This window comes from Hemicordylus capensis, chromosome 1 (assembly GCF_027244095.1).
Source record: "Hemicordylus capensis ecotype Gifberg chromosome 1, rHemCap1.1.pri, whole genome shotgun sequence".
In the NCBI taxonomy this organism is placed as follows: Eukaryota; Metazoa; Chordata; class Lepidosauria; order Squamata; family Cordylidae; genus Hemicordylus; species Hemicordylus capensis.
In genome coordinates, this window is record NC_069657.1 from 393,368,611 (window position 1) to 393,393,048 (window position 24,438).

General features: G+C 44.7%; 1 protein-coding gene across 6 annotated transcripts in view; it reads left to right on the plus strand.

Moving 5' to 3' along the window:
- Positions 1-24,438, plus strand: part of BIRC6 (baculoviral IAP repeat containing 6) — a 311,771-nt gene that overhangs the window by 46,267 nt on the left and 241,066 nt on the right. For all 6 annotated transcript variants that reach the window (XM_053303734.1, XM_053303742.1, XM_053303763.1 and 3 more), the window contains exon 10: positions 10,055-11,449. In XM_053303734.1, the coding sequence (XP_053159709.1) occupies positions 10,055-11,449 (1,395 nt within the window). The remainder of the gene's footprint in view (positions 1-10,054; positions 11,450-24,438) is intronic.

A 24,438-nucleotide genomic window follows, 5' to 3' on the forward strand; every position in this document is an offset into this window, starting at 1 on the left:
ACTGCTGAAAGAACCTTTTTGGCAGCCCTGGCCAGTAAAGGGTTATCACTTCTGTGCGGGACATTGTCTGAAGTGGCAGCACACATGTGCAGCTTTCCGATCTGGCTTGTGATCTGGTAACATCCATAAAATGGGTTCTACGCCTGCGTGGAACACTTCAGGCAAAATTAGCTCTTCGTGATGCCGACCAATCGCCACTGCGCATGCCCCGTGCTTGCTCATATCAGTGGTTTGGTGCCTTATACATCAGTTTCTTTCTGACTGCCAATGCGTTCGGTTCTTTGTTAGTTCTTGGCTCCTCAGAAATATTTTAGTAGCTAAATTTTAAGGTTTTGATTCTGACTGTGACTGGAATTGATATTGGACTACCCTTTGGAAACTATTGTAATTTCTTTTGAGTCGGACTGGAAAAAGTTATTCTTTGTGTGATGGATACTGGTGCCTCAGCAAAGCGATTTAAAGTGTATGACTACAGACTGGTAAAGTTATCGGTTTAAGAATGTCGTTTACAAGCCCAATACCTAGGGGAAAGACCACTTTTAAGAGTTGTATGCAATGTAGGGGGAAGATTCCCTCTATAGATGTTCATGACCGCTGTCACCTAGGTTTGGGGGAATGCCGTTGTGTGCTCTGTCTGCCGCTCCTTTTCAAAACAAACTTTTAAAAATAGAGCTGAGTGCTTAAGGGTGGCTTTATTGGAGAAAGCCCCAACTCCAAAGGGTGCTTCTACATCACCTGATGAAGTGATCGCAACTTTGAAGTTGGCAGCAGGAACTGCAATCCAAACGCAGTCTAAATCCCCAATGCTGGGACTGTCAGCATCGAAGTACTCTTCCTTTAAGGAGCCGAGAGTTCCTGAGGGGTGCACTTCTTGCCATCGAGACAGGGATAGAAAGCGCAGGCAAGAGCATGACTTGGGCTCTCCTTCTTCTAAAAGGCACAGGGAGAAGAGTGAACAGAGGGGAACGTGTTTGTTGGTGCCCAACACTACAACTTCCTCTCCATCTGGCTTGCCATGCCTAGCACATCCATCATCGAAATAGATGCTGAAAAGGGATAGAGATGCTACGATGTTGACATTGGCACCTCGGCATTGGGAGGCTTCTCTGTTGCCTGCAGCTACCCCATGCCAATCCCCATTGATGCTGAGAACTCTGATGTCTATGTCGGAGCGGAGGGACCGCTTGCCGAGGATCCCAGTGTCAAATGTTGGAGCAGAGAGACCGTTCACTGGTGGTGTTCGATGTCGACGATGCTGCTGATGATGCCAAGGCACTTTTTGACCCCAAGGCAGCACAGAACATGTTCTCCATGCTGGAGACAAATGACGGTACTTCCTCAGCACTGATTTTTCAGGGCTTCTTGTGCCATGGTCTCTATATGGAGGAGGAAGAGTTAATGGAACTGCCCAAAACACCTTCATTAAGGTGTTTAATCACCTTAAAGATCTTTAGATCCCCATTGCAATCTGGAATCTTGTTGCCTGTTGGTGATTGGGGTGATGCGTCTACAAATTCCACCCCTCTGCCCAGCTGCCTATGAAGAGTTTAGGAAGTGGAAGGCATATAAAAGGTGCATGGAACAGGTCCAGACTGCAACACTGATGACTCCTCCTAGAGTTGTGGAGCCTCCTACGAAACAAACTGCTACTCAAATGACTTTACTGGGGGTATTGATTGAGGTTACCTGTTCACATTACAGCACCTGTCACTACACAAAATGTGAGACCAATCTATGTGGGTCAGGATGTTGGTGTGAAGACATCCTTGCTGCTGTGGGTACCCCAACCAACAAAACAAACATCTATATCTACACAAACTTGTTTAGAATGAGATGTAAGGAAGAAAGTGTGCACTGGAAGTACTCAAGCACCAGTTCAAACATTGATGTGAGTTACTGCAGATTCAGGAACCCGGAACCCACACTTTGAACTTATCAGAGTGTGGGTTCTGGGTCCATTCTTCTTCCACTAGTAAGTCTAGAGTTTGTCCTGCAGAGCCAGTGTCCTCAGAAGATGACGATGATTCTGACTCATTAGAATAACTGTGGACTGTTCACAATTCAGACCCAAAGGACCCATCAATTCTCCAACAGAGGAAATGAAGTCTTATCTCCAGATTGCGGAGATGACAGAAGTACTTGGTTTGGATTGGAAACAGAAATTTAGTGATCTGGATGACCCTGTATATAATTTTATGAAAAAATCAAATGTGGCTCAACCAGTATACTTACCTATGCTTCTGGTGATAACAAAAGCTGCTCAGATGGCTTGGCAAGTGCTGCACCAATTTTGAAAAGATTGGAAACTGTACAGAATACAAGAAGAGGGGAATAATTATTTGCTCAAACATCCATATCCAGACTCTAGTTATTGACTGCACATCTACTGTTAAAGTGTTGCAATGTCATACCACTCCAGCAGATAAAGAGGGGAGAAAGCTGGATGTGTTGGGCCATAAGGCATGTGCAAATGCATATCCAGAAAACCAGTGTGGTGTAGTGCTGGACTAGGACCAGGTTGACCAGAGTTCAAATTCCCATTCAGCCATAAAACTAGCTGGGTGACTCTGGGCCAGTCACTTCTCTCTCAGTCTAACTTACTTCACAGGGTTGTTGTGAAAGAGAAACTCAAGTATGTAGTACACCACTCTGGGCTCCTTGGAGGAAGAGCGGGATATAAATGTTAATTTTTATTATTATTATTATTATTATTATTATTATTATTAATTGGTGGGACCATAAAATTGAAAAAGTTGTCGAAAATGAAGATGTAAAATTATTATGGGACTTCCGACTACAAACAGACAAACATCTGCCACACAGTACACCAGATATAACTGTAGTCAAGAATAAAGAAAAACAAGTTAAACTAATCGACATAGCAATACCAGGGGATAGCAGAATAGAAGAAAAAGAAATAGAAAAAATAACAAAATACAAAGTTCTACAAATTGAAATTGAAAGGCTGTGGCAGAAGAAGACCAAAATCATCCCAGTGGTAATTGGCACCCTGGGTGCAGTTCCAAAAGACCTTGAGGAGCACCTCAACACCATAGGGGCCACAGAAATCACCACCAGCCAATTACAAAAAACAACTTTACTGGGAACAGCCTATATTCTGCGACGATATCTATAACAGCAACAACATTGACAATGAAAGTCAGCCATCCCAGGTCCTTGGGAAGGACGCGATGTTTAGATAAAACAAACCAGTCAATAACACCTGTCTGACTGTGTGTGTAAATAAATAAATAAAGCCTAGGTATTAAAATCTCCAACTATATGGCGTGCTTATCCAAATACACACATTCCTTATAGGACTCTCTCCTTTAGGAAAAGGATAATATGACACCAGAGAAATTCCAGAAGAAGTTTGCTGACATATTTGTAAAAACAGTCTAAACAACATCTTTGATTGTATAATGAGCCCACATGTACAACAACCAATGGGAAACACAACACTCCCTTCCCTTACAGCAGTGACATCAATACCACCAGTGATGTCTCCAGCAATAACATCAAACATCAATGTCAGCCACGACATCAGACTGGCAAATCATGCTCAAGCATGGCACCATATAACATCAGACCGGTGGGTGCTTTGGATAGTCCAAACTAGTCATGCCATCGAGTTCAAGACATTGTCAGTCTATGCGGGTGTGAAGTTCACACCAGCAACAACGGCGTTGATGGAGGAAGTGGAGACACTGCTAGAGAAAGGTGCAATCTCACCAGTATAGTGGGCAAGCAGACACAGGGCTATTACTCCTGGTACTTTCAAATCTCCAAACGGGATGGAGGCATTCTCCTGATAATGGACCTGAGGTGGCTGAATATATGTCAATTTGAGGAAATTCTGCCTCTTCTACATGGGGAGGCATGAGTTGCAGCGTTCGATCTAAAGGACGTGTATTTTCACATCGGCATACAGGAAAACCACCTGAGATTCACAGTGGGTGACAACATTTTCCAGTACAATGTGCTACCCTTTGGACTGGCGACAGCACCCAGAGTATTTACCAAATGCATGGCTGTGGTGGTGGCACATTTACGGATATAGGGTATGACAATATATGACAATATACCCTTAACTCAACTGGTTTCTGACAGCGAAAACAAGAGAAGAGTTACTTTCCCAGATAAATTGCGTGACAACTCTCCTGGAAAGGTTGGGCATCCAAATCAATTGGAAGAAGTTGCATTTAGTACCTGTCAAAAGACTACAGTACATAGGTGTGGTTCTGGATATGGTTCAGCAGAGAGCCTTCCTGCCAGAAGCCTGTTTTCTAAGGATATGGAAATTAGTTCTAGCACTGCAGCTAAGTCCAGTACAAAGGGCTCAGACAATTCAAGTTTTAATGGGTCTGATGGCCTCTTGCATGGCCATAGTCTGTGGCCGGGCAATTACGAATGAGGAAACTACAACAATGGTACTTGGCAACGTTCCATCTGAATGTAGAGAGCCAGAACCTTCATCTATGCATACCAGACTCAGTTCTGAATTTATCTTTATGGTGGATAAAGGACAGGAACCTTTTAGAGGGAACACTATTCAAGGTACCAATACCAGAGGTTTGCATAACCTCCATGACTGGATGTGGGGCTCACGTGTCGGACTTGGAGGCTCAGGGCTCTGGGGCACTACTCATAGTTTTGCATATAAGATTTCTGGAGCTGTTGGCAGCCTTTCTAGCACTAAAGTCGTTTCAAAAACATCTGCTGGGGAAAACAATCCAACTGCAGATGGAGGATACAGTTGCTATAGCATATGTGACCAAGCCGGGGGAGGAGGGACAGTGTAACGCTCCCTCTGCAATTTAAGCCAGCAGATATGGAACTGGTGCATACCACAGAAGATACATCTTCTGGCAACACACATAAAGGGGATAAACAATACCCTGGTGGATGCTTTGAGCAGGTCTCAAGTGCTCCTTCAACAACACAAGTGGGAGATAAACATGAGCTACTTAAAAGGCCTGTTCCAGTCCTGGGGATAACCCACAGTAGACCTTTTTGTGACAAAGGACAATGCCAAATGCAGTCAATACTGCTCAAGAGCAGGTCTATGGCGATCGAAAGGTGATGCATTACAGTTCAAATGGATGCACAGCTTATTTTATTTGTTTTCTCTGTATCCACTGTTCAACAGGGTAGTGGCATAAATTTTACAAGACAACACCCATTGCATACTAATCACCCCGTGGTGGCCAAGGCAACCTTGGTTTCATTGAGTAATTTCATTGACTATCTGAAGGGTTACATGTATGGTTAAAGCAAATAATGGATCTGCTCACCCAAGAGCAAGGACATCGTCTACATCCAAACCTGCTAACAGCGTGGTGGATAAACATTTAGACAACATTTTGCTAAGCAATAAAAAGGTGTCCATGAGAAAAAGCTACAGTGCGAAATGGAAACAATTCAGAGCGTATGCCAGGATGCACGGCTTCAAGACCAAGGATGCCATAAGAGACATCTTACGTTACCTGACGACTTTAAAGGCAAATGGCCTGGCAAACATCTCACCATTTAGGCTGCTGTTTCCTCCTTCCATGGAGGGTGTGTTGGAACAACTGTGTTCATTCACTCCAATAGTAAAATGTTTACTATTAAAATTGTGCCTTAGAACAGTTGGTCATGGAACCGACCAGAGAGAAGGCGATCTTGGATCTAATTCTGAGTGACACCCAGGACCTGGTGCGTGATGTCAGTGTCATCGACCCTTTAGGGAACAGTGACCACAGTGACATCAAATTCAGCATACATGCAGGGAGAGAATCACCAAGGATGTCAAACACAGACATTTTAAATTTCAAAAGAGGAAACTTCTCCAAAATGAGGAGTATGGTTAAAAGAAAGCTGAGGGGGAAAATCAGGAGAGTCACTTTGCTCCAGAGTGCATGGCGTTTACTCAAAACCACAATACTAGAAGCCCAGTTAGATTGTATACCCAAAAGGAGGAAAGGTACCACTAAGTCCAGGAGGATGCCAGCATGGCTAACGGGTACCGTCAAGGAAGCCATAAAAGGGAAGAAGACTTCCTTCCGAAATTGGAAGGCCTGTCCAAACGAAGAGAACAGAAAGGAACACAAACTCTGGCAAAAGAAATGCAAGGTTACAATAAGGGAGGCAAAAAGAGAGTTTGAGTAACATTTAGCCAAAAGTAGCAAGGGGAATAACAAAAACTTCTTTAAGTACATCACAAGCAGGAAACCTGCCAGGGAGGAGGTTGGGCCATTAGACAATGAGGGAGTGAAAGGGATTATTAAGGAGGATATGGAGGTTGCAGAGAAACTGAATGAGTTCTTTGCATCTGTCTTCACGGCAGAGGATAGTGAGCATATACCTGTTCCTGAACCAGGCTTTTTAGGGATGGAGGCTAGAGAGCTGAGTCTGATAGAAGTGACAAGGGATGATGTTCTAAACTGTCTGGAAAAACTGAAAGCTAACAAATCACCAGGGCCGGATGGCATCCATCCAAGAGTCCTCAAAGAACTCAAATGTGAAATTGCCAACCTCCTTGCTAAAATATTTAACTTATCCCTGAAATTGGGCTCTGTACCAGAGGACTGGAGAGTAGTAAATGTAACACCGATTTTCAAAAAGGGATCCGGGAAATTACAGGCCGGTTAGCCTAACGTCCGTTCCAGGCAAATTGATGGAAAGCATCCTCAAGGATAAAATTGTAAAGCACCTAGAAGAACAGGCCCTGCTGGGAGTGAGCCAGCATGGCTTCCGCAAAGGTAACTCTTGCCTCACCAAACTTTTGGACTTCTTTTGAGAGTGTCAACAAGTATGTGGATAAAGGTGATCCAGTTGACATAGTCTACCTGGACTTCCAAAAAGCTTTTGACAAAGTTCCTCATCAAAGACTCCTGAGGAAACTTAGCTGTCATGGGATAAAGGGACAAGTACATGTGTGGATTGCTAACTGGTTGAAAGACAGAAAACAGAGGGTAGGTATAAATGGAGAGTTTTCACAATGGAGGGAAGTAAGAAGTGGGGTCCCCCAGGGATCTGTACTGGGACCGGTGCTTTTTAATTTATTCATAAATGATCTAGAAGCAGGGGTAAGCAGCGATGTGGCCAAATTTGCAGATGATACCAAACTCTTCCGGGTAGTGAAATCCAAAATGGATTGTGAGCAGCTCCAAAAGGATCTCTCCAAACTGGGGGAGTGGGCGACAAAATGGCAAATGCGGTTCAATGTTAGCAAGTGTAAAGTGATGCACATTGGGACGAAAACCCCCAGCTTCAAGTATATGCTGATGGGATCCGAGCTGTCAGTGACGGACCAGGAGAGGGATCTTGGGGTTGTGGTGGACAGCTCGTTGAAAGTGTCGACTCAATGTGCGGCAGCTGTGAAAAAGGCAAATTCCATGCTAGGGATCATTAGGAAGGGGGTTGAAAATAAAACGGCTAACATTATAATGCCCTTATACAAAACTATGGTGCGACCACACTTGGAGTACTGCGTACAATTCTGGTCACCACATCTTAAAAAGGACATTGTTGAACTGGAGAAGGTACAGAAAAGGGCAACCAAGATGATCAGGGGCCTAGAGCACCTTTCTTATGAGGCAAGACTACAACACCTGGGGTTTTTTAGTTTAGAAAAAAGACGACTGCGGGGAGACATGATAGAGGTCTATAAAATCATGCATGGTGTGGAGAAAGTGGAGAGAGATTCTTTTCCCTCTCACACAACACTAGAACAAGGGGTCACTCCATGAAATTGATTGCCAGGAGGTCTAGGACCAACAAACGGAAGTACTTTTTCACACAATGTGTGATCCACTTGTGGAACTCTCTGCCACAGGATGTGGTGACGGCCAACAACCTGGATGGCTTTAAGAGGCGGTTGGATGACTTCATGGAGGAGAGGTCTATCAATGGCTACTAGTCAGAGGGCTGTGGGCCACCTCCAGCCTCAAGGGCAGGGTGCCTCTGAGTACCAGTTGCAGGGGAGTAATGGCAGGAGAGAGGGCACACCCTCAACTCCTGCCTGTGGCTTCCAGCGGCATCTGGTGGGCCACTGTGCGAAACAGGATGCTGGACTAGATGGGCCTTGAGCCTGATCCAGCAGGGCTGTTCTTATGTTCTTATGTTTAAAGGGGATGAACAATCTGTACCCGCCAGTATGGAGACCCATGGATAGATGCAGCCTTTCTCTGGTCTTACTGGCTCTAACAGAAGGGCCATTTACAACCCAGGATGATGGCTAAACTTAAAATGGTTACGCTTAAGTCAGTGTTTTTGATTGCCATTACCATGGCTAAAAGAGTGAGCAATCTCGCCACTTTGCGTATTGATGAGCGTTACACAAAGTTTCACAGTGACAAAGTAGTGATGCAATTGGACCCGGATTTCAGGACAAAGATCGTTTCTGACTTCCACATGAATCAAGGTATTGTTCTACCCACCTTTCCCTGCAATCCTAAAACACAACTGAAAAGAACAATGCATAGCTTGGATGTGCTACATGCTCTTCTGTTGTGTTTGCAGAGGATGTCTGCAATTTAAAAAACCCAAAATAGCTGTTAGTCAGTTATAAGCTGAAAGATGGAGGAATTCCAGTCTCTAGACAAAAGGATCTCTCATTGGCTAGTGGAGGCTATCTACCTGACCTACAAGATGCAGAAGGTAGATCCACCTAAAGTGGTGAAAGCCCACTCTATGAGGGTGTATTCATCCTTGGCAGCATACTTGTCTGAAATTAATTTCAAGGATATTTGCATGGCTGCTATGTGGGCTTTAGAAGAGACATTTGCAAAGCATTATGTAGTGGCAGTTGGTCAGCACTGCGAGTAGCTAACAGATTTTGCCCATAGTGTTCCGCGCAGGTGCGGAACCCATTTTATGAATGTTACCAGATCACTACCAGATCACCTGTTACAGGTAAGCAATCTGTTTTTCTTGCCAGTTTGGGGCTTGGAAGGGTTCATTCTAACCCCTGTTATTCTTCTTTAAGGGTAGAGAGTGTCTACTGTTAGTAGAGGCAATCTTTTCCCCTGCCCTCTCCACCATTTAGATCCCTGGTATATCCCTTATGAATATCCACTTTAGCAAACCAAGGAAACATTTCTATAGTATATTTGTATGTTTGTATCATATCTTCATGTATTAGGAAAATACTGTGTGGAATATTTGCATAATGCTTGTACTAGCCAGGTAGATTACTTTGCATTTACTCTGTGGATCAGCAAGGCTCTTGTTTTGCTGTTCTCAGGCTTGCACATTCCCACACCTACCTTCTCTTCCCCTTTGGTTCTGCAGATGAAACTGTGCCAGTCAAACTAGTAGTGACACCTAAACTCTCTCCCCAACCCCCATTTTTACCAATACTTTTGGAGGTGGCAAAAGTGTGTGTTGTGAGGGACACTTTCAATGTTGCTTAATGAGGAATCCACAAAAGGCACCAGGGTGATGCACAAAAGGCTTACCTTTTAAAAGTTCTACTTCACAAAGTTGTGCCTCAGAAGCAGTAGCAGTGCTGGAAGCCAGAAGCCAGTTACCACAAAGAACATCAGCCTTTCAAGATGCCACTGGGGCTTAATAGGGTTCTCTTTCTCTTAAAAAGAAAGAGAGCCATTTCGGAAGGGCGGTATATAAATCAAATAAATAAATATAATAATAAAAAAGGCTCCCCAGAACTGAGAAAAGCACAGTGCTTCAGAGGTCGCCCTCACTATGCCTCTCACACTGATTTTTTTTTAAAACCAAGGTGGCCCCTGCTTGAAAAATGGTGAAGATCACTGGGCTTAGGCAATTGCTTGTTTTTTCTTATCACTAAGTGCTTCTCTACACATTACATTTTTAATCATACACTTAAATGAATTTGCGCAAATTTTCTTAGGTAGTTACCTCATTACTTGATTGAAGCTGCTGTATCATATATCATATATATATATATATATATATATATATATATATATATATATATATATATAATTACATTATATTAAAATATATAATCATATAATAGAATTTTCATAATCTCTCTTAGGTTTCTTTTTGTTAAATTTGTTCTAACAATATTTGCTTTATTTCCAAGGACATACATCACAAAAGGAAACCATGGAAGTGAGCCTGGATATTACAGCCCTCAGCATTCTTCAGCAGCCTGAGAAGCTTCAGTGGGAAATAGTTGCAAATGTACTTGAAGATACAGTGAAAGACTTAGAAGAACTTGGGGCAAATCCTTGCCTAAGTAACTGTAAGAGTGAAAAGATGAAGGAAAAACATCTGGAACACCACAGCATTCCCTTTCCTTGTTTGTTAGCTGGAGGCTTATTAACATACAAATCACCTGCTACCTCCCCTGTTAGTAGTCATTCTCAAAGGTCATTAGATGACTTAAGCAGGACTCAAGGTGGCAGTGTATCAGACCAGGGATCAACTGACAATGAATCCTGTACTAATTCAGAACTGAATTCTCCTCTGGTAAGGAGGACTTTACCTATATTGCTGCTTTACAGCATTAAGGAATCTGATGAAAAAGCAGGAAAAATCTTTTCACAAATGAACAATATCATGAGTAAAAGTTTACATGATGATGGTTTTACAGTTCCACAGATCATAGAGATGGAGCTGGATAGTCAGGAGCAGCTGCTGTTGCAGGATCCTCCTGTGACTTACATTCAGCAGTTTGCAGATGCGACAGCTAGCCTAACTTCTCCAGACTCAGACAAGTGGAACTCTATGGTTCCCAAGCCTGGGACTTTGGTTCAGTGCCTACGGCTGCCAAAGTTTGCAGAGGAGGAGAACCTCTGTGTAGATTCAGTCACTCCTTGTGCAGATGGAGTTCATTTGTTGATAGGACTGCGGGCATGCCCTGTTGAATCCCTGAGTGCAATAAATCAAGTAGAGGCCTTGAATAATTTAAATAAATTAAACTCGGCACTATGTAACAGACGGAAGGGGGAGCTAGAATCCAGCCTTGCTGCAGTGAATGGTGCAAATATCAGTATGATCCAGCATGAGTCACCAGCAGACGTGCAGACGCCTTTAATAATTCAGCCAGAACAGCGGAATGCTAGTGGCGGTTACCTTGTCCTTTACAAAATGAACTATGCCACTAGGATTGTGACTCTAGAAGAAGAACCCATAAAATTCCAGCATATTAAAGACCCCCAGGATACCATTACCTCAATGATTTTGCTCCCACCAGACATATTGGATAATCGTGAAGATGACTGTGAGGAGCCTGCAGAGGAACTACAAATAACTTCAAAGAATGGTAGCGAGAGAGAGAAAAGATCAGAAATCTCTACTCTTGGGCATCTGGTAATAACCACTCAGGGAGGATATGTAAAAATACTAGATCTTTCAAACTTTGAAATTCTGGCCAAAGTGGAACCACCTAAAAAGGAGGGTACTGAGGAGCCAGATAAATTTGTCTCTGTAATATACTGCTCAGGCACTGATAGACTTTGTGCATGCACCAAAGGTAAGATCCCTGTTCCATTCTGCAATCAAATATACAAATCCAAACTGCTGTATATCATGCTGGACGTATGTTCCTTATTGAGATCTAATTTTTTAAAAATGTGTTAATCCCTGCCTTTTCATATTGTTGATGATCTTTTTAAAAGACTACGGCTTATTTTTGGCAATGTACCAAATCATGATTTATGCTAACCATTTAGAACTCAGACCATACATTGACTTTGGTTTCAAGTTGCTTCCCTGCTTTCAATTTTCCATCTGTTCAGCATTCCATCCATTAGGTGCATTCATCTCAAGAATTAGGGCAACGCTTGCAAGTGTGGCTTGTCCATAACTACAGTTAAGACTTCCTTTACTGTGGTTTGGCATGATGTCTCAACTAAGTTGTAATCTTTAAGTGTTAAGGAACTATATGGATGAATCACATAGGCTAGAATGTGAAACCTTTGCTGTTTTTCACTTCCAGCCTTTACATAGAAAGAAGATGTCTTGGTTGCAATCCAGAGTGCCTCCTCAAAGGCATGCAATGTGATTTGACATTCCTGTGTTCTCATTGTAACATATTTTGCTGGGTTTTCATGCACCATATTTATTTATTCAGAAATTTATACTTTTCAATTTCAAATTTGTGTCTTTCCAATTTCAAACTGGAAAACACTCATGGTGGCTTACTTAGCTAAATATATTATGCTTGTCAAGATGGAGGGGGCTGCTAGTAAGAATCCAAAGTCCCAGTGCACATGTGGACCTATCTGTTATCACTCTGGGTTGCTGTCTTCATTTGGTTTCCTGTTTATAATATTCATGTCTGGCTGTTCATTCTTGACTGCTGTAAAGCCTGGAATTGATTATTACTTGGACGAGTAATTAAGGAATCTAACACTACAGATGGGGACATTCAGCATGAAATTCCTTGCTTCCTAAGCTGATATGTGCCTTTGGGGCTGACAATTTCTAGGGGGAAATGTTTGGATGCAGTTCTGAAGATTACTAGGAAAATGGGGAAAATGACATTATTAATATACTAAGGGAAAGGGTGGCTGCTTAGAGGAAGTTGTGTATTTAATTGCTGATACTGAAGTACAAAATAAATGTTTGTCTTAAGATAATATATCAGATAAGGTGTTAGAAATGTATTTTAAAAAGGAAACCAGTGATTTATACACAGCCATGAGTGAGAAAGGGTTGGGTCCCTGTTTCCATGCATTTTAAAAGAAAAAAAGTGTTATGATTGCACACTTCAAGCATTAGTCGCAACTCATCAGCTAGATGCTTTAGAGTAACTTTATATTCATAACTTGTGTAGTGTGTATGCACTGTTTACCTGGGTATCAACACTGATGTGTCTTTGTGACATCTATCTTATTAGTCATAGCAGATGCAGTTGTGACAAAGGAAAAGGAAGTAGGTCATACAAGGAAAGATTTTGCACAGAGTTGACTGGAAAGAACAATGGCTGACTAAATTTATTTTGAGGAAGCCCCATTGAAATTCAAAGGACAAGTTAGGCATGCCTTTAATTTCAATGGGGCTTCCTCAAGTAAATTTAATTAGATTGTCAGCCAGTGATACCATAACAGTTCAGGACTTCTGAGTGTTTGTCTAATTGATTGCTAAGCATTTGCAAACAGGTTTGGAAGTGACAACAAAGAGTGCTACATTGCTTTTCTGACTTAAAAAAAAAAACCCTAGGCAAACAAAATTCAAACAGATATACAAGCAAACAGGTAATAAGTGTATGTAACCTACATTTCTGCCAATTGCGCTATCATGTGCACAACTTCATTTAATCTGTGAATCTATTGTTTTATACAATTACAATATGATTGTGTAACTAAAACTAAATTTAGTATGTATTTATAGAGCAGTATTAAAATAGGAGGCTGTACTGAGCACTTCTGTGTATGCTTACTCAGGCGTTAGTCTCACTGTATTCAGTGGAACTTACTCCCAGGTAAGTGTGCGTAGCAGTGCAGTCTTAGGCACTTGCAGTGGTATTCACTCCTGAGTTAACATGCATAGGATTGCATTGATAATTTCTCAAACTGGGACTCACTAAAAAGCTAGATTTTACTGGGATGGTAAAAACCACCTTGGTGTATACCATGTTGGACATGCTAGTGTACCAGTATAGCCTCAGAGGGCCATTTCATTTCTTGCATCCCAGAAAGTTATATTGGAAAAGTCCATGCTGATTTTGCACAGGGAAAGTGGTTCAGCCAGCAATATGCTTCAATTTGAAGAGTGGTTCTCTGCATCCTGGAAAGTTCTTAATAGTGTCCATGTTGAGTTGGTTTGTTCTTAATTATGTTCTTAGTGTTTATGCTGCATTAAATGTTTGCTTATGTATTGGTGCTGTTCTGTGGGCTTGCATTTAATAAATATCTGAGAGGTAGAAACCAACAGATGAACTGTCCATGACATGGATGTAATCCAACTAGATATTTAATACGGAAGTCTAAAGAATCTAGAATTACACTGCAAAGTTAAAAATGATGACAGATGGGTTTTTAAAATCCTGAGTAATTGGTGTGATATACAAAGTGCTGCTTCTGTGCAATTTTCACTTCATGGTAGCTGGACCTATTTGGGAACAGCTCCCAGGATTCAGAGTGCCCTTTGTGTGTATTCAGGCTTCTCAGCTTACTCCTTTTGGAAAGCATCTCCCTGCACCATTGAAAAATCTACCCAAAGGAAGGGATCATCTGGAATGGTACCCAATGAAGCGTGAAGGCCTGCTTCCACATGAAAAATCATTGCATGCATGTGCACATGCTAAATGTGCACAGGAATGCTTAGTATGCACAAAAGTTTCCATGGCTCCTGGACATCTTCTGAGTTGTATATCAAATCTCTGCAAAATAATAATTTGTAAAAATATGTTAATACAGCACATCTGAGTTTGTTTTCAGATGTAAGGTCTATATTTAAGATCAAGCTTGATGTGATTAAGTCTCATAACAGTGATTGTACTACTACTTAGTGTGTTGTCTTTAAACAAATGCTTCAGAACCTGAAGAGTTTTTCAGCTTAGGCCAGATACTTGGCTGGCCATGTAATCTGATTACTATATACAGATTACTGTATACTGGACTAAAAGCTTAAAGTACCAGCAGGATAAACCTGGTTAAATTCTAAAAAGTTGCTACAGTATCAACTTTTTTAAAAACTGAGAAAAATAAACTTAAGTGTTATCACTTCCCTCTGAGGCTGTGCAAACTGGACAATGTTGACCCACTGGATGTAGGAGGAATCCCCACATACATGCACAGTTTCAAGATGCAGTGAAGCAGAGATACCCAGCCAATGGAATCATAGCTCTGTATGACGGGGGGGGGGGGGCGGCAAGGGGGCAGACGGGGACTTGAGCCATACAAGGGTTACTTAGAAGAAAAGGAATCCACCCCATATCCTATCTTCCAAGCAACAAGACAATCTTGGGACTATATAGATGGAACTGGATACTCTCCATTCACTAATGAAAAGGAGCATGTATATTAAGTTCCACCATTCCTTTTTTCTGTCAGTGAAGGAGGATAGCCAGAGCAGGACATTTTCATAGTGCCAGCCTCCAGAGTTGCTTCTCTCACTGCTTAGGCTAAGGAGGGAGAAGCTTCAGAAATGATCTCCTGCCAAAGTCTGCATCTGCAGAGAAAAAGATGTCCAGCTTGGAATTCCTAGGAATAGTGCACACTGAAGTAATATACTCTGTTTCGCGTCTCTCTAAACTTTTATTTGGCTCTAGGAACCAGGGTGCCTTCTGTTCCATGGGAACGGGGGTTGACTCCTCACCTTACTTGTTCACTTCGTCCCCTGATTTCATCCATCTGATTCAGGCAGGCAATGGACAAATACAACCAGGAGGAGCCAGCAAGCAAGGTGGGCCTAGTTGCTCCCTTCTCTTTTTGGTTACATCCCTTGGGCTCAGGCAGGTGATGGACTAATGTAACCAGGAGGAAGCAGCCTGCTTCCATTTGGCTTGCTCCCTTCTCCTCCTGATTTGTGTCAGTCCATTGTCTGGCTTAGGTACCACTCTTAAATTTGTAGGTGCCATGGAGAGCCAGAGCCTGCGAATTGTCAAGCCCTGCTCTATATTGTGCGGGGTGGGGTTGTGTGTTAGTACCACTACTGCTAACACAACCAACACTCTTGTTGAGTTGACTGTGATCTCTGAAAGAACCACCAGACACTGTATCTTAGATGCTAGCAAGAGGCATGCTTTAACTCACCCGAATGTAGAAATTTTACTAACTTCCCTGCCCATTATGAAAAAGTGGAAAGACACAAATAGCCTGTCCATTTTTCTGAAGCTATTTGGATGGTTGATAGAAGTCCACATCCAGTAGTTCTTTCAGATGGGACAGTTTGGGACAGAATGAAGGAAGGCATGTCATCTTTTGTCCTGTAGAGAACTGAATTGATATTTGACATGCAAGAGGGTCAGGCCAAAAGACCACTCAACTGACAAGAAAAATACACAGGTGCGCCTTTTACAGAAAGAGCTACTAGTTTGAGACTCTTCTGGATATTTAATGGTCACTAAGAAAACTATTTTGATGGAGAGCAGGCATAAGGAGAATCACTTGAGAAGTTCAAAGGGCTGGGTAACTCTATGAAAAAGCATGAAGGAAGCCTATGATCTGGATCGTGATCCGTTGATTCCATAAGTAGATGGGTTCTGCGCCTGCGCAGGCACCTCTCGGGCCGACTAGGTAGCTCCTCGCGACGCCCAACCGCCCTTCTGCACGTGCTACTGATCACTACTTATACTGGGCGGTGGGCGTCTTCCGTTAGTTTCTGTTTGACCGCCATAGCGTTCAGACCTCGTTTGGGCTCCTCGGTAGCAAAAAGTAATTTATTTTCTTGACGGATATTATCGGCTATTTGGACTTTGGACTGTGTTTTTGGACTGGAATAAGGCTTTACGGACTAGTTTTGGAGAAAGATCGGACGGATTTTTTGGATTGACCTGGACTGTTAACGACAAACGCTTGAGAAATGGAGACAAAAACGACCTTCAAGCGATGTGTGAGGTGTCGGGCTAAGTTGCCCTCCACCGACCACCACGATTCCTGTCTGCTATGCCTAGGAGAGGAGCACAACACAGGGGCTTGCAAGATCTGTTGTGCCTTCTCTAAGCAGACGAGGACAAACCGAGCTCTGCGTCTGAGAGCGGCCCTGTATGAAGACGCGCTGCGCCCTCCCACCCCTCGACCTGAAACACTGTCGACATCGGCATCGGGGAGGGAGGTACACGGAGCTGTAGATTCACAGTCTAAAACCGTGTCCACCGCTACACCTTTTAAGAGACCCTTGCAGATCTCTTCTAAGGAACAGAAGCGGCGAGAAAAGAGGCTTCGTCAGGAGGCTGCGGAAGCTGCCGGTACGGGGCACTCTAATCGGAGTGAACATAGGCGTGAGACCCCTTCACCATCATCGGTGCAAGCTTCTAGTCCAGTAGCGGATGCTACGGCTTCGCAGAGCACGCGCACCCCGTCAGCATCGACATCGAAGCCTCCTCCGGCATCGACATCGAAGAAGCCTTCGACATCGACACCTTCGACATCGACGCCTTCGACATCGAAGCCTTCGACATCGAAGGGAGAGCAAAGAGGAAAGGATCGCTCGGCTGCGACACCCTCGACATCGAAGGCGAGCAAGACTAAAGCCTCCTCGACATCGAGGCCGAGTGAGGACTCTCATCTGAGAAGGCGCCACTCACTGTCGCCAGCTCATACACCACAGCAATCTCCATCAACCCCAAGGCAACAAGGTAGCCAACGCTCTGATGGGAGCGCAACTTCGGCTCTCAGGAAGTTGATGGACTCTGGCCCTAACACTCCAGCTGAGTCCACTTTTCAGGGTTTCCTGAGTGCCGGATTGGACGATGAAGAGGATGATGAGGAAGCGGTAGAGAGTCCTCCACCTCCTAAGACTCCATCACTTTCCCCAAGGGCTGCGGCTGAGAGCTTACTTCAATCACCCATGGCTGTAGTGCAACCATTGGCAGGCGTCGCGGATGGGAGTATACGCCACCCCACTTCACAGCCTGAGCACACTTGTGGTTTCAGACATTCTTTGCCGCATGACTATGCTGAGTACCTAAGGTGGAAGGCCATGCAACCTGCCCTACAACAACCGGTGGTGAGAGGTGATGTGTCACCTGTACCTGGGAATGGAGAAGGTGTACAAGACACCCCCCGGGAGGAGCAGGCTGTGCCTGTGAGGGCGCCACAGGACAAGCCTAGTGGAAAGCGAAAGAGAAAGAGCACCCCGCCTCCTCCAAGTCCTTCATCCAAGGAATCGTCTCCAACTTCGACGCAACGGGATTTTGAGTCTGACTATTCAGATTCAGATCACGCCAGTCGGCAGGTGGAGCCTTCATCTGAGGTTCCACCGCGTTTATCAAGATCCCCAACAGAAGAACTCAAGGCCTACCATTCCCTAATCAGAGAAATGGCAGAGGCATTGGGTTTGGACTTGCAACTACCTGAAACGGAGTCTGCTGACCCTGTGTACAACATGATGTTTCAGTCGAAATCTTCCCACCCTGTTTCTCTACCAATGATCCCTGCCATTGCCAAGGCGGCTAAATCAGCATGGGACAGCATACAATCGGCTAATCCGACATCAAAGCGCATAGAAAACTTATACAGGATCCTTGATGAAGAGAATACGTACCTGTTACGCCACCCGGATCCTAACTCCATGGTGGTGGATTGCGCGTCAACATCAAAAGGCAGCCGCCGGCATACAACTCCTGCGGACAAGGAGGGGAGGAAGATAGATGTTTTGGGTCGTAGATTATACGCCACATCGAGCCTAGCTATACGAATAGCAAATTATGCAGCTTGTATGGCTCGGTACACCCATCTGCTGTGGGACAACTTGCTGCATGATTCAACATCAATGTCCCCAGGAGAGCTACAAGTGAAACTTCATGAGGTGTTTGACAAGACAACGTCGGTGACAAAACAGCAACTGAGCACGTTCAAGCACTTGGCAGAGACAGAGTCAAGGGCCATGGTGACCGCAGTCACAATGCGGCGCCATGCTTGGCTGCGCGCAACATCGCTCCAGGGGGACATGAAAGACCGGGTGGAGAACCTGGCTTTCGATGGAAAGGGACTTTTCCATGAGACCACAGATGCCACTATGGAGACTCTAAAAAATCTAAATTCACTGCAAAAACGTTTATGGCACCTACCTCAGCACCTAGTACTCGCACGTACAGTTATAATAAACAGCGTGCATACCGTTATCAGGATAGGAGAGATTATAGGAGGCAGAATAGGCCCTATCAGCGACCAAGGGGCTTCAACAACAACATCAAGAGCAAAAACCAAAGCGCTAGGAACAGCAAAGAAAGTACTAAGCAATCTTTTTGATTACTCTGTCAGCCCACTGCATTTAAGATCAATTGCCAGGACCACTGTCATCGGCCCTGTAGTTGCCAGCCCATCCATCAGACTGGCAAGCCATGCTATAGCGTGGCACAACATAACATCGGACAAGTGGGTTTTGAGAATAGTGGAAACGGGTTATGCAATAGAGTTCACAACCCAGCCCCCGTTCTCAGGCCTGCGTTTCACGAAGTCAACACCAGTGCTGGAAGAGGAGGTGAAGGTGTTATTGGAAAAAGGGGCGATTGCTCCAGTGCAGTGGGCAGAGAGGTTGACCGGATTCTACTCCCGCTATTTTCAAATACCCAAGCGGGATGGAGGGATTCGGGCAATCATGGACTTGAGGGACCTCAACGATTTTGTCTGGACCCGGAAGTTCAGAATGACAACGTTGCAGGAAATTCTACCCTTCCTGGAACAGGAGGAGTGGGCGGCAACGTTAGATTTGAAGGACGCCTACTTCCATGTGGGCATCCAAGAGAATTACCGGAAGTATCTTCGTTTTACAGTGGGGGAGGCGATATATCAGTATGCAGTCCTCCCTTTCGGATTGTCAACGGCCCCAAGGGTTTTTACCAAGGTGGTGGCAGTAATAGTTGCTTACCTTCGAACTCAAGGCCTGGTGGTTTACCCGTATCTGGACGACTGGCTCCTGGTGAGCAAGGACAGGAGGTTACTGGAAGCACAGATACAGATGCTCCTGCATCTTTTGGAGGACCTCGGGGTCACTGTGAACTGGAAAAAAACAAATTTGGTACCAAGGAAACAACTGAGCTTCATAGGGGCTACCCTGGATATGGAACAGCAGAGAGCGTTCTTGCCAAGGGAGAGATGCAGTCAGATCACTTCATTGGCAAGTCACTTCTTCTCCAATCCTGCACAAAGGGCGAGAAGCGTGCAAAGGCTGTTAGGCCTGATGGCCTCGTGCAACACGACCGTACGTTACACAAGGCTTCGAATGAGACCCCTGCAACGGTGGTACTTGGACCACTTTCGGCCCAATGTAGACAGCCAAAACATGCTACTGCGACTCCCCAAGAAGGTGCTTGCTTCACTGCAGTGGTGGAGGACAGAGGCAAATCTCTTAAAGGGAGTACCATTCCGGCCTCTTCTTCCGACGGCGTGGGTCACAACAGATGCTTCCCTTCAGGGATGGGGAGCACACTGCGGCCAGGATTGCACCCAGGGGCAGTGGACGCCTCAACAGGCTCTACTACATATCAACTACCTAGAACTGTTAGCCGCGTTCTTAGCACTGAGGGCTTTCGAACCCCAGCTGAGGGGTGTTGTGGTGCAAATCCACTTGGACAATACTACAGCAATAGCTTATCTGAACAGGCAGGGGGGTACGGTCTCACCAACACTTTGCACCTTGTCAATGAAATTGTGGAACTGGTGCATCATGCATGCCATTTATCCAGTGGCAATTCACATCCGGGGTGTGGACAATCACATAGCAGATGCTCTGAGTCGGAGCACGCAGATCAACCAGAAACACGAGTGGGAACTCAAACTGGAGTGTGTCAGAGATCTCTTCAGTCTCTGGGGTACCCCCGCGGTGGATGTATTTGCCACGGAGGGAAACAAGAAGTGCAAGAGATATTGTTCTCGTGCGGGGATAGGTGTGGGGTCTCTAGGAGACGCATTTCAATATGTGTGGAACAGGGGACTCCTTTACCTATTTCCGCCCATACCACTTCTCAATCGGGTGTTGGCACAGATTCTGAGGGACAGGGCCAATTGCATACTGATCGCCCCGTGGTGGCCACGTCAAGCGTGGTTTGCCCTGCTGCTTCGCCTGTGCAGAGGAGACTTTTACCGTCTACCAGCAGTGTCGGATCTCCTACAGCGGGCGGAGGGAAGGATACTACACCCAGAAATCCAAACACTGAAATTAACAGCGTGGAGAATAAACTTCTGAGAACTATTCTGTTGAATAGTAGACGGAAGTCAACTAGGCGTAGTTATTTATGTAAATGGAGAAGGTTTAGGGCATTTGCAAAATTAAATAAGTTCAATGCAAAGCGGGCATCAGTGCGCCAGGTTTTGCTGTATTTGACAAGTCTAAAATTAAGGGGCTTAGCAAATGTTTCTTTGAAGGTACATTTGGCAGCTTTATCTTCTAAACTCCCAGGATGGGATGGAAAGACTGTATTTACACATCCCGAATGTAGAAGGTTTATGAAGGGGCTGAATAATATGTACCCACCGCTTAAGGAACCTTTAGAGCAATGGAGTTTGTCATTGGTTCTTTCGGCATTGACAGAACAACCGTTTGAACCACTGCATGAGGCTAGCCTGAGGTTGCTAACACTTAAGACTGCATTCCTCATAGCAATAACCACAGCGAAAAGAGTGGGTGAATTGTCTGCGTTGAGAGCAGATAAGCCTTACACCCTGTTCTACCCACATAAAGTAGTTATGAGGCTTGATCCTAGTTTCCGCCCTAAGGTAGTCACAGAGTTCCATCTGAATCAGGAGGTGGTCTTGCCGACCTTTTTTAAGGACCCACAGACAACATTGGAGATAGCGCTTCACTCGTTGGATGTACGCAGGTGTTTGTTGTACTATTTGAAAGGGACAAAAGAATTCAGAAAGACAAATAAGCTGTTTGTGGCTTACAAGGGCAAGTGTAAGGGAAAACCAGTGTCTAGACAGCGTATTGCACATTGGTTGGTGGAGCTGATCCTATTAACTTATAGGCTGCAGGGGGTTACCCCACCTAAGACAGTAAGAGCTCACTCTACCAGGGCTTACTCGACATCAGCAGCTCATCTTTCCGGCATTAAGATGGATGACATCTGTGTGGCTGCAACCTGGTCTTCACAGCAGCCGTTTGTAAAACATTATGCAGTGGACCTCCGCATGGCGCGCCAGGCGGAATATGGGCGAAGTGTTTTGAAAAGGGTGTTGCCATAGAAGGCATCCTTCTGCACCCGCCACCAAAGGGGAGCAGCTAATTAATCACCCATCTACTTATGGAATCAACGGATCACGATCCAGATAAACAGGTTGCTTACCTGTAACAGGTGATCTGGTAGTGATCCGTTGAATCCATAAGACCCGCCCAGAAACCAACCCCACTGCAGAAGTATGAGGCTCAGATAGAACATTGGGAAGCAGATTGCAAAGCGGTCTGCACAGAAAACTAACGGAAGACGCCCACCGCCCAGTATAAGTAGTGATCAGTAGCACGTGCAGAAGGGCGGTTGGGCGTCGCGAGGAGCTACCTAGTCGGCCCGAGAGGTGCCTGCGCAGGCGCAGAACCCATCTACTTATGGATTCAACGGATCACTACCAGATCACCTGTTACAGGTAAGCAACCTGTTTTTGTTTTGGAAGGTTGTGCAAGCTGGATCTCCTTAGGAGGTGATGGGTGAAATCTGAGATGTCTGTCGCCCTTTTGGCACAGGATCAAGGACAGAGCTGTTGTCAGACATGTGGGAGTGTCTGGGCGCAGTCCTTGCTATAATCCTGATTGCAGAGAAGTTAGTGTTTTTATGTATGCAGAAGAGTACATAAGAACAGCCTTGCTGGATCAGGCTCAAGGCCCATCCAGTCCAGCATCATGTTTCACACAGTTGACCACCAGATGCCACCAAGAAGACCACAAGCAGCAGGTGAGGACTCCTGCAACTGGTATTTAGCGGCATCTTGCCTCTGAGGCTAGTAGCCATGAATAGTAGCCATGAATAGACCTGTCCTCTATGAATTTATCTAAGCCACTTTTAAAGCCATCCAAGCTAGTGCCCATCACATCCTGTGGCAGAGAATTCCATAAGTTAATTATGTGTTGTGTGAAGAAGTACTTCCTTTTGTCCAACCTTCAGTTTTATGGGAAACTGTTTTAGTATTCTGAGAGAGGGAGAAAAAAATTCTCTGTCCACTGTTCTCTTTCTTTGCAAATGCAGACTTTGGCAGGAGTAAGTTGTCTTTCTCTCCTACATCAATGTAAAATGGCTTTCAGGGATGTTCCATAGATTGTGAGTGGAATCATGCCTGGATTTTAAGAGAGTATACTTTATCGCTTGAGAATACCTGCATTATTTTAGTCTGCTGTTCAACCTCCTGCTTACAGAGCCCATGGGAGTTGCATTGCCTCTGCACCAGTTCTGAAAACCACCATCTTCCAGTATGGGGCCACACTCTATTCTCTGGCCCCACTATCCCTTTCTTATGCTTGATGAGGAATCATAGGGCAGGAAGGCATTTTAGCAACCTAGGAGGCCAATATGAAGAGAGGGTGTCTGTTGCCTTTGCTGTAAATCTTGTGAAGAATCTGCTCATCTTGCAGTTCACTGAAGATGTAAAAGCTTGACCAGCAGCATGTCAAAGCACACTGGGTGTCTGTTGCTACGTCTGAAGGGTCCGGGTTCTGTCAGTTGATTCTGTTGGCTTTGTCGTTGAAAATTCCTCTGGCATTGTTTGCTTTTGGTGAAAATAGATTAGACTCTTCCCAGTGAATAAGTACTGACTCTCTCAAGAGAGTTTAAGCTTGTTGTTAGTGTGGATGCTCTGAGGGTGAGAAGGGTCTCATTCTTTGTGCCTGCCTGAGCTCACCCTGAAGGAGGTTTGACTCTTGTCATCTTTTGCATGTTTAAAATCTCTGGCATTTTATCTTGGCATGGGCAGTGATTAATTTGATTGGCTTCCTTCCTGCCCTGACAAAAAAAGCTTTGGAATACTTAGGAGGGAAATCAAAATTCCTGTCAGGCTTTTTGAGATTAGTGATGGAGAGAGCCTCTGACACAAATGCTCTCTCTCTCTTCAAGCAGGCAAGACCAGAGTGGGAGCTGGGGGATGCTTCTCCACCAGATGGGACAAAGTGATTTATGAAAAGTGATTTGCATAAGCCCTGTATCAAGAGCAAGTGGGAGGCAAGAACCCACTCTGCATACCCTGGTCCAGACGGGAAATTGTTGCCATTCAAAAGGTTGAGAATTGTGCCCACAGTATTCTACATCACCAGTTCACTTAAGGGGTCCAAACTACCTGTTAAGTTTTCCCATTCCCACCCTCAAGAACTCGAACTCTATTCTTAAATCAGGGTTGGTTGGGTTGAAAATTCCATGGTCAACTGCACACCTTTGGGAAAACTTGGAAGCAGTGCCCAATGATGATAGCCATTCCTTGCTGTTTGCCTGTATCACTGGTAATCGGAAGTATACTGTGTCTGAATAAAAAGGTTCAATTTCGTTCTCACAGGTAATAGCCAAGAAATGTTGGCTCAGTTCACCAGCCAGACAAAATATTTTACTCATCAAATGGTTCCTTGAGCTATGTTAGTACATTACTTGTCAGGAATTTTTTCACTCATCAGGCATTATTTTTCACTTGTCACGGACTAGTAGAGAGGGATGTGCACAAGCTGGTTCGGTGCCTCTTGTGGGAAGTGCCGAACCAGCTTGGGCGCCCACAGCCAAGTCGGTAGGTAGGGTGGGAAGCGGTTCCCTTAAGGAGCAGGTAAGCAGATCTGCCACTTCTCCAGGTGCGACACTCACTCAAGCAAAGGCTGTGTGCAGCTGCAGTGCTGTTCCCAGGACAGCTGCGGAGCAGGTAAGGACCTGCTTACCTGCTGTTTAAGGGA